The sequence below is a fragment of the Pipistrellus kuhlii genome, unplaced genomic scaffold (assembly GCF_014108245.1).
Source record: "Pipistrellus kuhlii isolate mPipKuh1 unplaced genomic scaffold, mPipKuh1.p scaffold_m20_p_8, whole genome shotgun sequence".
Lineage (NCBI taxonomy): Eukaryota > Metazoa > Chordata > Mammalia > Chiroptera > Vespertilionidae > Pipistrellus > Pipistrellus kuhlii.
The window spans coordinates 13610905-13625502 of record NW_023425584.1 but is presented as its reverse complement, the minus strand read 5'-3'; the positions used below and the strand labels follow the sequence as shown (position 1 = coordinate 13625502).

The following is a 14598-nucleotide window of genomic DNA, read 5'->3' as shown; positions in this document are numbered from 1 at the left end:
TACAACACAGTGAACCCTAATGCAAACAACAGAATTAATAACAATATATCAATATTGGTTACCAACTGTTAATAAATGAACCATATTAATATGAGATGTTAATGACAGCAGAAATTTTATGTGTGTTAATATGGCAACTTTGTACTTTACACACAATTTTTCCAGGTACCTAAAACTTAAATATATTAGGGGGGAAAAGTTGAACTTCAAATAACAACACCCCAAACAAAACAAAGACAAAACCAGCTGCATAACTTTAAGACCCTCTCCAAGTGACCCAGAATATAAAGTGTTAATACCTGCATCTTTCTGGAGAGTCTTCTCTATCTTTCCTCCGGAACTTGCTGATGGTGTCATCAATTGTGCTTCCAATTTTATCACTCAGTTCACCTAATTTATCACTGAATGGAAAAGCACTTTTGTTTTTATCCCACTCCTCATCCCATTTTGATTTGGGCTCAGGATCATATCTTTCACCTATATAAGCATTAAAAAGAGAAGCAACTCTAAGGATATTAAATTCAGAAGGTATCTACAGTTCTTATTTCTGAAGCTTTTCCTCATAATAAAATAGTTTTCAAAGGAAAACAGAAAGCTCCCACAGTGCTGAATCAACACAATTACAGCAAAGCACAGCATGTACTGCCAGTCATTAGGTGGCAGGAATGCAGATTCAAAAGCTTTTATTTATGAAAACTTGCATGACCTTAATGCTTAGCACAGCACTGTCAGGAAGTTCTTAAAGGCTGCTGGAAGGAGTAAAGGAAAACACAAGAACCACCACAGGCTATATAAGCAAAGGACAAATGGAAATCTTTCTGTTTTCACAAAAGTCACTTAATGAATTATATTTCATTCCTGTCTCTCAAGGATTTTTCATTTATTAGAAAAGTACTGGATGGCAAAGTCTCCTATAGCACAAACTATAGGATGCTACATATCCCAATATGCTGAAAAGACTTACAAATGTCATTCCTTAGCATCAAACTAGACATATAACTCAATGGACATCACGACATGAGAAAGCATCTTTTAATTATGGTAACAAGAAAAATATAGTCTAACTACCAAAAGCGACACTGGAATCATGAAGTATGCTCAAGTATTTCAGAACAAACATATGCTGGGACTGCAAAACCTAGGAAGCCTCAGTGTGAATTTGAGAGTGAAGGGAATAGATCATGGCAGTGAACAAAAAAAAAAACCCAAAATGTCTGTTTTCGTCCTTGACCTTGGGGTCCAAAGGAATTATGAATATTAAAGGGAACTTTTCCATTTCTCTGTCCATATCCAAACTCAACTTAAGAGACAAGAATAGAAGGTACAGAGAAGTCATGAGGTTAAAGAGAAAAAAACATTGAAAATTTAGGTTGGAGGAGATAATAGATCAACCGAAGGACTCGTATACATGCATATAAGTACAACCAATGGACACAAAACTCTGGGGAGGGAGGGTATACATGGGGAGGGAGGATCTTAAAATATGTACACAGATAATAATTTAATTAAAAAAAGGTAAAAAAGAAAAAAAAAGAAAATTAAGGTTGGAGAAAAAGGGGAAGAGCAATGAGAAATAAAATAATTCAAATGTGGCTAAGAAAGCTTTTGTTTTGAACTTTGGTTAAAAAGTTCTGATGGCATATATGTCCTTTGGAGATTGAATAAAACCATTTACTGAGTTGCCCACTAAAATTCTCTGTAAAAGATTGAGGATTATAAAATATTTCTACTAATCTGAAAGTGACCAACTTGAACAAAACATGAACAAATAAAGTTTATTAAATTTAATTATGGAATTAAATTTGAACCCCCAACCAGGGTATATTCCCTGACCAGAAATCAAATGCGCAACCTTTTGGTGTACGGGACAACACTCCAACCAACTGAGCTACCAGAATGGTTTTATTAAAATGGTGGTTTTTCTAATAATGTACATTTCAATGACAATGTGATAAACCAGACTGAAAAAATTTTTGACCAGAAAAATCAAAGTAGATGAAAACTGGTTATTTTGGTAGATGTCATATTAAATGTGTGCCAAAGATACTGGATATTGGCAGAACATTATCTGATGTCAGAATTGAAAAACAAAACAAAACAGCAACACATATATAAAATAGTTAAAGTTGATTAATTAGGTCTCTGAAAATAATTTATAAAAGAATGTGATGCAAATAGGATGTATAACTAACTTATCTCCACTGTAAATACTGTACTTATTAGTTCACTGTGACTGATTATGAAAACTTATTCAATTTTCTAAATTTAATTTTACATTGTGCTGGTAAAAAAGAGAGTAGAATGAGAAAATAAGTTGCAAAGAACAATTTTTACTAAAAAATACATTAAATTGCTATAGCTAGTTTGAAAAAGTTAAAGAACAAAATAAATTACTTAGGCAAATAATTTTAAAATTTCTTATTCCCCTAAACAAATAAAAACTCCAAAACATATTTACATTATTTATTTAATATAAGTATTTTTTTCTGACTCACTAATTCCCTTTTGATGCTGAGACATAAAGAAATTTTCTGCTGTTTGTTCGACACATCCTCTAACAGCAATTTAAATACAGTATTTTTTCTTGTGGGCAAGAAAGCAGAGTTGCAAAGGAGTGAAAATATTCTTTTATGCTAGTAGGTTATCACAAGACAAGAAATAGAAAGTTTTCAGAGTTCCAATGATGAGTTATGACTTCTCAGTATAATCCAAGTATAAACAATTCAGATGTGGTGGGGAGAATCAGACAGCCCCAATATGCAGTTAAGTATACGTAGCACCATGTCCACAAAATGAACAGGGGTCACCAGAGCTCCAGTAGAGCTGAGTCCAAAGAGACATGCTCTGAAAGATCTATTTTCTGTATCTGTTTCAAGCACCTAGTGATCTATTTTAGGCAAACTATATGATTACATTAAAATTAAACACAGGAGCTCTGGCTGGGTAGCTCAGTGGTTGGAGTGTTGTTCCGTACACCAAAAGATTGCACATTTGATTCCCTGTCAGGAAATATACAGGAGGCAACAGATTGATGTTTCTCTCTCTCTCATCAATGTTTCTCTTTCCCTCTCCTCCTCCCTCCCTCTTTCTCTAAAACCAATAAACATATCCTTGAGTGAGGATAAATAATAATAATAATGATAATAATAAATAAAATAAACACAGGAGATGAATGTTCTAGCTGCTCTGAAATGTGTTAGGAACAATACAATGATAGGCCTAGATGAAAACTGATGGTACTGCCAGTCACCTTTTTCTACGTCAAATTAATGCACTGCCTAATGAAGGGAAAAGACCAACGCTGAACTAACTTATAGGAAGTTTAGTATCTATTTTTGGCCTCAAACAGCTAAATTGGTTTCAAATTAGAAAGATAATCTCTTGATCAAAATTCATATTTTTATGTGCTAAATGGTGAATTAGAAAAATCCATTTTTTAAAGAATGATAATCCCAAGAGAGAAGGATATATAGTTTTATTGCAGTCATTTAATTAACAATTAATGGTTAAAATCATACTCTTGAATCCACCAAAGTAAAAGATAAAGATAAAGATTCCTAAAATTCATGTAATAGGAGCTGAAATGGCTATTATATATATTTTAGTATTCTATGTATTCCTAAAAAAAATAAAAAATAGTATTTTGGTCTTCCGTATTTCAATAATTCTTAAAATATAACCAAAAAGCTAAATTGATATTTAGGTGCCAGTCTGTTTTTGATACTCACTGTATCTGAATCCTCCAACACTGTCTGAGGAAACCCCAACATATTTGTCTTTGTTCTTCTTTGCTTTCTTTCGCTCTTCACGAAGCCTGTCGTCATCCTGGGCAAATTCAACCAATTCTTTCACCTTCTGGCGAATATTTATACCTTGATCCTTACCATGCTCATCTGTGAGGATGGTAAGGGAGAAACAAAACCTTAAGAATTCAGTCAAGTTGTATCGAATTCTTTAACACAAAAAACAGGCATGAAAATTTTCAACATAAGAAACTAACTTCAATATTTTAAAATTAATAAAAAAAGGCAAAATGTGTTGTTAAAATTTGTCATTTCCTCATCAGCAAATTCCAAGGTTTGAGATACAATTTTGGTTTGTAATAGCCTGTAAAGGTGAATATAAAGGACTAGAGATAATGCTATGCAAGATCAATTAAAGATCCACTAAGGATTACTAATAATGACCATATGAAATGGGACTTACATCCATAAATGTTATTTTCTTTTTCGATGGGATTACAACAAAACAAAAAGCAACACTCACTTCAGCCATTAAAACTCACAGTTAATGACTTAAAAGTACCCACCCCCCAATTCCTTGGATTTCCCAATACAAGTCTGAAAACACTAATTACCAGAATTTAGTATAGCTTGAAAAACTGAATTTTAAAGTGCTTTCAACTGGGGTATACTACAAAATGAAATGTGATGCATTCTGTATCCTCTTTCACATTCAAAACACACTCTGGCCTTGCTGCCTTTGCACAGTAAATATTATTTGGTGGGAGGAAAAAGCCCCCAGCTTCAAACAGATGTGTGTGTTTTGGAGCTCTAACCTTTTCTTCCCATCTGATTAAAGCTATTCCTTTATGGACACCACAGGGGACCAGTCTCCAGTGCATATTTTAATATAAACCCGAACACTCATGTTGTGTTGGTTCTGTTGTTATTAGCCAGTCTTTTCTGCAAGTTCTTGTCTTCACTAATTAATACTCTAGGGCCCCATGTCTTGGATTCTGCACTCGTCACACAACCAGCAACAGTCACATTCTAATTAGAGCGGAGAAGCTTCTAAGCTGGTTCAGGTGACTGACAACTCCAACTACTGTTTTAATTTGCTTATAAGGTTTTTCTATTGCTCACCTACAAAGTGGTAATTTTCCAGGGATCGCAAATCATAAATGTGTTCTCTGGCACTTGTAACAACACGCTCTGATCCATTCCTTATGAGGTAAGCTAGGAGCAGCAATGACTGTAAAAATAAAAAGCACCAAATAGTTTAACAAAATAAACACTGGTAGAGCTTTGGTAAATGGTTAAAGAAAATAATCCCAACATTAGCCAATAAATAATCTTCGTGAGGGGAGTGGAAACTCTTTACGTGTATATACAGTCTAAAACTTAATATTGTCAATTTGAAATCCCCTTATATCAAGCACTATCTACTGAATACGATGTGTCAGAAGATGAAAAATAAAATTCAGATGTTAAGAAATATTTGAATGTATGATATAAATGAATACTAAACTTTTAGAAAGCTGGCTCAGTTTTTACTTTTCATCTGGGAATTATGGAAGTGTGATTTGTTAGAGCATAAATTTAAAGAGAACAACTATTTATTAATTATAAGATCCCACAGAATTTTCCACAGATAAAATTTAATTTTGGGGGTTGATAATGTGGCTTTTGTTTCAAACATTTGCTGCCAAGAAATAAAGACAAAAACATTTATGAGGTTTCTTTTTGAGGTGATAAAAATGTCCTGGTAATAAATAGTGGAGAATGCTGCACAATTACACTAAAAGAAGTGAACTGTGCATTTTGATCAAACTGTGCATTTGGAACAAACCTCTCATAAAGATAAGATCTATAAAAATTTAAGTTGGCAAAATTGAGTGGTAAAAACCCTCACCAGGAACTATTCTTGATTTACTTTTTTATTATTTTGTGTTTTTATTTTTTCTTTATTGTTGAGAGTATTACATATGTGCCCCCTAAAAAGTAGTTTGCACAGGATTATTTTAAACTCTAATCTAAAAAATTTCATTTATAGAAATTTTAACTATTTTATCACAACTACTGTACAAGTTGAAGAAATGACAGTGAATGTTTTCAGAAACAAACAGCATACAAAACATGTAACTAAAACATTGTTTTTCAACCCTGAAAGCCAGAAATGTTGTTTTCAAAGTCTCAAATATAAATATTATACACCTTTTTAGAAAGCATATTAGAACTTATTCCAAATAGCAAAAAAATATGGTGGAAAAGGAAGAAGAGATGACTATCTTGTTTTAATATTCTAGATGATATTAAGAGATCAAAACAGATTCTCTAACTTTATTTTAAACTAACATTTTTGATTCAGGATTCTGTAATAATACTGTTACAAGTTAGGCAAAATTTTATGTAGAGATGACAAACCATATTAGACTATAGTTTTCATCTTAATTGCTCATATACTAAATATGCATACTATTATAGATTCATTACTTCTGATATGCATAAATGTTTTTAGTTGGAAAAATTTTAACCTATAAAGTAAAAATAGTAAACATTTAGAAGTAGTATTAATATTGTTTTTAAACACCTTAAGAATAGTTGTTCATGGTAACTACAATAGAAAACAGAATGCAAATACTTGTTTTAGGATATTCTAGGATTTAATGTCACTTATGAATATACACCTTAAAATTTCAAGCATTCTTTTTAAACATGTTAAATAATAAAAACAGACTAATGCCCATACCTTATAAACTCTTCTCCAGTTTTTTTTGTTGTCTTTTAACATTCGTGACCAAAGCATATTCATAAGTTCTGGAAATTGTTCATACATAAATGTGGCCCTGAAAAGAGAATAATTTTCCTTGCAATATGTTAATTTTGACAGTAGATGGCAGGCTTGTTCTAAGTTGTTATGTTTTCCTAAAGAGCCTTAAAAAAATTAATACGCTTAATTAAAAAAATTTAATGATATGCTTCCTTAAAAGTGTTTTTCCTGTATTTTGTATAATATCTAGTACATTTATAAACCCAATAACTAATACTATATTTTACAAGTCTTTAAATTTTCATAAGTTTATTTCAAGTAATTTTATACACATGTCAAACTTTTACATGGTAAGTTACAGTAAGTCTTTAAACTTCATTGACAAAAATTTTTGCTTCACTTTTTTGAGCTAAAGGGAATGGACCCGGTGTTAAAAAAACTTCCTCCATTAATAGTTGAATGATTATGCAAAATTTCTATCTGGCAGCTAAACAATTTAAAACTGAAAGCAAATTTCACATTTCTGTGTAAAGATACTTGGATTCTTTCTGCACTGCTGAGTCAAATTATAACTTACTTGGCAATCTCTCCCATGAGTTGCCCAGAAGGTCCCCAAGGATCGTCATTCGTTGCTTCTCGAACCTTAGACTCGATCTCTGAATAATTCATAACCACATTGGTGCTGCAAAGGGAAAAAAATGCACGCACATACGCACAAAGATTAGCATCAAAATGTGAGAAATACATGAAAACTTAATAATGACACTACTGGGTGTCCTAATGAGATACCTTTACAGGATGGAAAAGAAAATATCTTCTATGCACAAGCTACCCTGAGGACACTATATAGCATGTTTAAGTTATCTTTAAGAAGATTTTACTATTCCATTATTCTTCAAGGATACTGATAATAGATTATATTAGAACTGGCATAATTCTAGTAAAAAATGATTTGGGGTCAAATTAAAAAGAAAATTTAACATAATAGAGTTTGTTATAAACTAAAGTTGTCAGTTTCCTGACTCGAACTAGTTTACATGCAGTCTGAAATTTCTGGCTTACAGAAATTCTGGAAATTAATTGACAAAATTATATAACAGCTGAAAATTATTTATATATTTTTAAAAGCAATAACAAATAAGAGATAACACTCTCACTTTGAATATTTAACTATAAACACTTAATCTTTTTCACTTATCATATACATTTTGAACCTCACTATATAGTCACTGTAATCCACACCTTTAATGGCTACAGTATATCCATCAGGAGTTTTTGTGATAATCATTTAACTTTCACTTAGACTTCGTAGTGGTCAAGAACATGGCTTCTAAGAGTCAGAAAGATCACATTCCAATCACTTCGTAACCTCTGACAAAACTATTTTAATTCTAATTCATCTTATTCAAATGCAAAATTAGGATAAATAAGAGATTACTAATTCAAAGGGAAGCATATCAAATGGTACTTATTAGCACAGTGTCTGAAACATAGGAAGTGCTTAATATGTTAGCTATTATGCTTTTATTCTTAAAGATAATCACCTATTAGAATTGTAAAATATTAAATATTTTTATAAAAAATGATTAACTTTAAAGAGTACCTTAAATTTAAAATATTAGATGGCAAAACTGCTTGATATTTAAAGCAATTTCACAAGCTTATGGAATTAAGAATTCAAAGATATGCTGAGGAATAAAAAAATACTTTGAAAATGTGACACACAATAATCTGACATCTAAAAGCTCCAATTGTTACTAAATAATTGTTACAATAGATGACAATGAATATGGTAATTCAAATCTCCCACTTAAAATTAAGTCTTAGAAATAATGAGAAATCAGAATTTGGTTTCTCTATTTATTACTTAAATAGATCAACTTTTGCTATATAGTTTTTCAGCCATCAAACAATTTTGCTTTTAAAATATGCAAGGTTTGATTAAAGTTGGCAATCGAATCTTTCTAAAACATAAAGAAATATAAACTTCAGATTTACTGAAAACACTTCAATTTATTTTGAAGGAATAGACTAGTTATAAACAGTTTTGGGACAAATTTTAAAGGAACCATTATGCACATAATTATGATTTGCCAAATCACAGAATAAACCCGGCTTCTAGATTTACATTCAAAATACTGTTCTACCAAGGAAGAAAAGCAAAACTATTATTTTCTTTTAAATCCTGGAAAATATTCATTAATGTAATAAAATAAATACAAATTATTTCCCTGGGGTTGAAATAAAATACACAATTTCCACTGTCTCGTTTAAAATTTAATACTATTAATGAGTGAATTTACATAAAAATCCACTAATGATTCTATTGACAATATTTTTATGTATAAAAGGAATAACTATATTTTTTTCCTAATTTTGTCAACAATGGCACCAAAATAAAATCAAGGCAACCAATGACAGATTTGTAATTTAAGATACCACAAAATAATTGATTTCAGAATGCTTTTGTTTGTCCTACTGGCTGAAGAATATGTGGCTTAGGCAGTTAAAAGTGTCAAAATGCAGCTGTGGGAATGAACAATAGCAATTAGGATTATAGTTCATTCAAGCATTTCATTACCAAGAATGCGCTTGAAATCTGTTTGCATTGTTTAATTTGTTTGAGAACAAGATTAAAGAAGTTAATCTTAGTCCATACTCCTGAAATATTTTCACTAGAGCCTTCATAAATGCTGTTGCTTTCAGAACACTACTTTCCTTGTTCAAGCTTCAAAAGCCCATGGGTCAAATGAGAAAGGTCCTGTTTCCATAACCCTTCACAAAATTCTTAGCTGAAGGCCCGTGGGTTTGAATATTGTGTGTTTAGAAGGAGAGGTGCAGAGAGCCAAAAATTTAAAAATCTCCTTATTTCATTGGTTCGAAAAACAATGGGAACTATGTAAAATGACAACTTGCCATTAACACAGACGTAGTACAATATCGTTATAAAGTATATCACAGAAAGATATGGCAACGATAATAAAAAAATGAGAACACTTCCATGAAGAGAAGCAGGCTCTATTTTAAAGATATTTTCCACTAAAACTTTCAGAAACTAGAAAGAATTCTCTATATATGAGATCTAATCACGAAGAATTTCAAAACAAAGTATTTTTAAGACTCACTCAATTCAGAAACAAATGTAAACTAAAACAAAAAAGAAAAACACTATAGTTTGGCCTTATTCCAAGTCATTCAAAAATAACTATTTCTAAAAAGGTAGAAATGGCATTTTTTTAATCTTTCCTTCCCCAAGTTTTCTATTGCCCTCAATACACACCTTACCCATAATTCCAGTGACCTTTTAAAAAAAGGAACCCCCCCCTCCAAAAAGAAAAGTTAAAAAAAAAAATTATGTCCAGATGTGAAAGGAAAAAGCAGCTAATTATCCCCTAAAACTTCCCATGATTGACACAAATGTTTTAAAATGGATATTTCAGACACTAGAGGGGGCTCTCTCATTAGTTTTTTAAAACAAAATTCAAACAAAGGTCTTCACATAAACAAAATTATAAGAAACTAGTAGCCGAAACCGGTTTGGCTCAGTGGATAGAACATCGGTCTGCGGACTGAAGGGTCCCAGGTTCGATTCCGGTCAAGAGCATGTACCTTAGTTGCGGACATATCCCCAGTAGGGGGTGTGCAAGAGGCAGCTGATAGATGACTCTCTCTAATCGATGTTTCTAACTCTCTATCTCTCTCTCCCTCTCTGTAAAAAATCAATAAAATATATTTTAAAAAAAGAAACAAACTAGTGACCCAGTGCACGGATTTGTGCACATTGAAAGAAAATTAACTAGAAGGTGGCTGGTTGGCGGGACTGGGTGAGACAGGTCCAACATGCCCTGGAGCCAACCTCCCCCCAAAAAAAGTCTGCGAGTGAGCAGGGTCCCACCAGCAGGTGGGGTCTCTTGGCTTGGCCTGCGGGGATTGGGCCGAAACTGGACCCTAGAGGTCCCAGAGTGCAAGAGGGCACTCTGCAAAGTTGCTGTCAAATAGGGTGTGGAACGCAAACACAAGTGTGCAGTAAACCAGATACAGGGCCGACAGTGCCCCAGCAACAACATAATCCACAGCGGAAGGTAATCACACGACCCCACAAAGAATTGGTCTCCCTCCTCTCTGGTTTTGCGATGAGTACCCGAAAACCACAGCTGCCAAGTCACTGCAGCTCGGCAACTCCTTTGTTGAGTGTCTGCCCCCTGATGGTCAGTGTGTGTCATAGCAACTGGTAGGACAGTAATAGAGACACTTAGCATATTAGCCATATATACACACACACACACACACACACACACACACACACATACACACACAATATATATGTATTACCAGTAAAGAATATAAACTGATCATGTCCTGAAGATTTTACCTTTAAGCAATACTGAACTATTGCTTTTAAAGATCCAGTGAGTGAATGGTGCTGGGTTGTTTGGAGTTAAATATACTCACTGGGGACTCTTAATTTTGTCCTACCTATTTACTAGGGTTTATGATGAACAAAAGTAAACTGTAAAAAGAACTGCGGAAGCAATTAGCAGTTTTACAAATATAAATAATAATAATTTTAATTGTGGATTTTATCCTTGTTAATGCCAAATGCTAAAACTTACCATCCTCAATCTCTACACACATGCTTCATGGCTGTGTGAACTTAGACCAAGTTCAATTAGTTGAGGGTTGGGTGATTCTTCAATCTATAAATTATTAATGTTCACTTTAGCCTTCCTCTTTATTCCCCATTTTCTGCTTATTTCACAACTCACTAATGATGAAATATCAAGTTACTTTACTTGACAAAACTTTGAACAGAAAAATCTATTAAAAATCTGTATTTTAAAAAGGAGAACTGTTTCATAAAAGAATTTAATCTGAGAACTTTTACAGTAACTAATGTTAACCTATTTATAACATACTTTCTCTTCTAATATTTAAAAATAGCCATTGTAGATTACCAGTATTCCAAATGGTATCTTTATCTCAATATTTCAAGCTTAAAAATCAACATTCCAAATCTACACAGTTTCAAATTGTGCATTAAAGAAATAAGTACTCAGTCCCTTGCTTACAGAAGAATTCATCTGACATTCTAGGAAAATTCCCAGTATTAATTCAATATCAGTTTGCATGGGTCCAAACTAACCAGATACATATAAAACTTCTGAAAGTCACAAAAACTGATATGTTCATCATTTAAGTACAAAATTGTCCTAAAATGTAACTAACAGAATAAATCTTATAAATTTACTAGAGGCCTGATGCACGAATTTGTGTACAGGTGGGGTCTGGCCAGCTCACCCCATGGGGACCGATCAGGGCTGGGCCAGCCAGGGAAGGGGCTGCGGGAGGTTGCCTGGCTGGGTTGGAAGGGCCGATCTGGGGGAGAGGCCACAGGAGGTTGGGGGAAGCGGTCAGGGCCCCCATTGGACAGTTGGCCACTGCAGTGCCCATCATAGTGACTGGTCATTTCAGTCATTCTGCCGTTCCTGTTGCTTGTCATATACATATACATATACATATACATATACATATACATATACATATACATATACATATACATATACATATACATATACATATACATATACATATACATATACATATACATATACATATATATATATATATATATATATATCTCCCCCTATGAACCTCAATTCCCAGCCAGGGCACATGCCCGGGTTGCGGGCTTGATCCCTAGTAGGGGGCGTGCTGGAGACAGCCAATCAATGATTCTCTCTCATCATTGATGTTTCTATCTCTCCCTTCCCTTCCTCTTTGAAATCAATAAAAAGATTTAAAAAAAGGATTACATAAAATGAATAATCATTAAGAAATCAACAATCCATATTTAGTTTCAAATGGCAAACTATGTACCACAGTAGAATGTATATATAAATTGACCACTAAAAGATAAAAACATATAGAAGCAGTAACTAAGATATCTCATTTTACATAAAAGGTCACTAAATGTTTATAGTCTAACATGAAATCTTTTGGGAAACACTAGCAACCACATATAATTATTTCAATGACTCAAAAAATATAAGAATTGATCTAAAAAAAAAAATAACAAAAAACTTAAACCAGGATGGTAGTTGGATTTCTGCCCCTCAAAGTCTGTAATTTAATTGTTTCCCAAAAGATACTGACCTCTTGAACACTATTAAGTGTGATTTAAACTGGCAAGTGTTCAAGGAAATAAGTTTTATAGTTTATACAACAGATGTGCAAGGAAAATGATATGAATGAAATAAGCCAAGAAAAACATCCTCATGTACACAACTAAATCATGACCTGAGAGAGGAAGAAACAGTACAACTACTTCCCTTTCCTTACTACTTAAGTGGTTAGCAATACCAAGTAAAATAACCCATTTCCAGAAATCAAAATGGGCCTTGACTCTAGGAACAGTTCTATTTTAAAAAATATATATATTTTATTGATTTTACACAGAGAGGAATTCAGAGGGACAGAGAGTTAGAAACATCGATGAGATAGAATCATCGATCAGCTGCCACGTAGGAACAGTTCTATTATAAAATCCAAGGCCATGCCAGAAGAAAATGTTGCACATTTATGTATTTTCATAATTTGCTTCATCTTTTATGGCTAATTTTATGTAAAAGCAAGTTAATATTGATCAATAATTTATGAGGAAATTAATGGGGCCCGAATATTGTCTCTGATCCCTGGACAAATCACCCACTCTGTATCTGTTTCTTCTTCTGAAAGATAGTTCCTATGAATTTAGAGATGAAATGAAATTATATGTGTAAAGCATTAGCCCACATGGTTATTTTTCTGCCAGTAGATATTACTTTTAGTTTGAAAATATTCTTTATATGACCCCTTAGACTGGCATAATACTTACCCACATCTCATTCACTGTTACAAAACCTTCCAGTACTAGCAACCTATCTTACCCACAGAGTAGAAACTAAAATGAAGATTTTGAAGACATAAATATACAGCAAGGCAGAAATGACTTTATGACAAAGAAATGGCCCAAGAGCTAGCAATGAGTTATCCCTGAGACACAGGACAAAGCATCTATACTAATAGAGGAATATGCAAATTGTCCAGGATGCAGTCACAGTAATGACCAATCAGCAGGCTGCATGCATAGAAGGTGTGGGTGGGCAGGGACTTGCAGCAATGGGGACAGGGCCGAGGTGGGGGCCTCCGTGCACCTGTGTCAGAGGTCCTGAGGTGCATGGAAGTTCACAGGCCTCCACCATGGCCCAGCCAGGGGAGGGCCTGATCAGGGGACTCTGCCTACCTGTTCCTGCTCCTGCTGTGAGGCCCGGAGAGAAAGGCAGGGCCTGATCAGCAACCCCCGCAGCTGCTGCACCGCAGGCCCAGGTCAGGGCTCATGCAGGAGGCAACCAATCGATGTGTCCCTCTCACAGTGATGTCTCTCTTTGTCTTCCCCTCTCTTCCATTCTCTCTAAAAATCAATGGGGAAATATCCTCAGGGAGGAAGGTCATATTCTATGAAAGAGACATCTTGAAAATGCCTAAAGAAAGTTGTCATTTTTGTTGTGGTGAAGGGACTGGAGTCAATGTTGATGAAGACATCTTGGCGGCTGTGAGAGCTGAGGGACAGCAGCAGCAGGGTGATGGGGGCAGCGCCTTCCCCTGATCATCCTGGTGGCCTCCTGCACAGGGAGGCCAGACTGCAGCTTAGACCCAGTCCCCAGAGGGAGCAGGCCTAAGTCACCAGTAGGACATCCCCTGAGGGCTCTTGGACTGTGAGAGGGGGCAGGCTGGGCTGAGGGATCCCACTTCCCCAGGGGATGAATTTTCATGCACCAGGCCTCTAGTCTATTAATACAAGCCTCAGCACAAAAAAGTTTGTATTTTAAAATTCACGCTCCTTAATCTTAGCACACCACCGTGAGGTTTTTATTTTACATTAAGTAGCACTTTCTATTTTAGTGGTAATCTGAGATCATCTGATAAAATGCATCTAACTTCTTTGGATTCACTGATGTCAACCATTGGGATCACACCTACCAAAGCAAATTATGCCAAAAACAAAGACTAAATCCATTTAATAGGAAGGAGAATTATCTAGCATGAATTTTGTATTTACAATTTAAG

General features: G+C 34.2%; 1 protein-coding gene across 5 annotated transcripts in view; it reads right to left on the bottom strand.

The window, feature by feature from the left end:
* Positions 1–14598, bottom strand: part of CLINT1 (clathrin interactor 1) — a 50537-nt gene that overhangs the window by 21005 nt on the left and 14934 nt on the right. For 4 of the 5 annotated variants that reach the window (XM_045576845.1, XM_036424960.2, XM_036424961.2 and 1 more), the window contains exons 2-6: positions 7070–7174; positions 6472–6568; positions 4866–4974; positions 3729–3893; positions 300–477 (exon numbers count right to left, since the gene is read on the bottom strand). In XM_045576845.1, the coding sequence (XP_045432801.1) occupies positions 300–477; positions 3729–3893; positions 4866–4974; positions 6472–6568; positions 7070–7174 (654 nt within the window). Of the gene's footprint in view, positions 1–299; positions 478–3728; positions 3894–4865; positions 4975–6471; positions 6589–7069; positions 7181–14598 lie in introns of those variants that run through there. The other variant, XM_036424963.1, reaches the window with a different exon arrangement.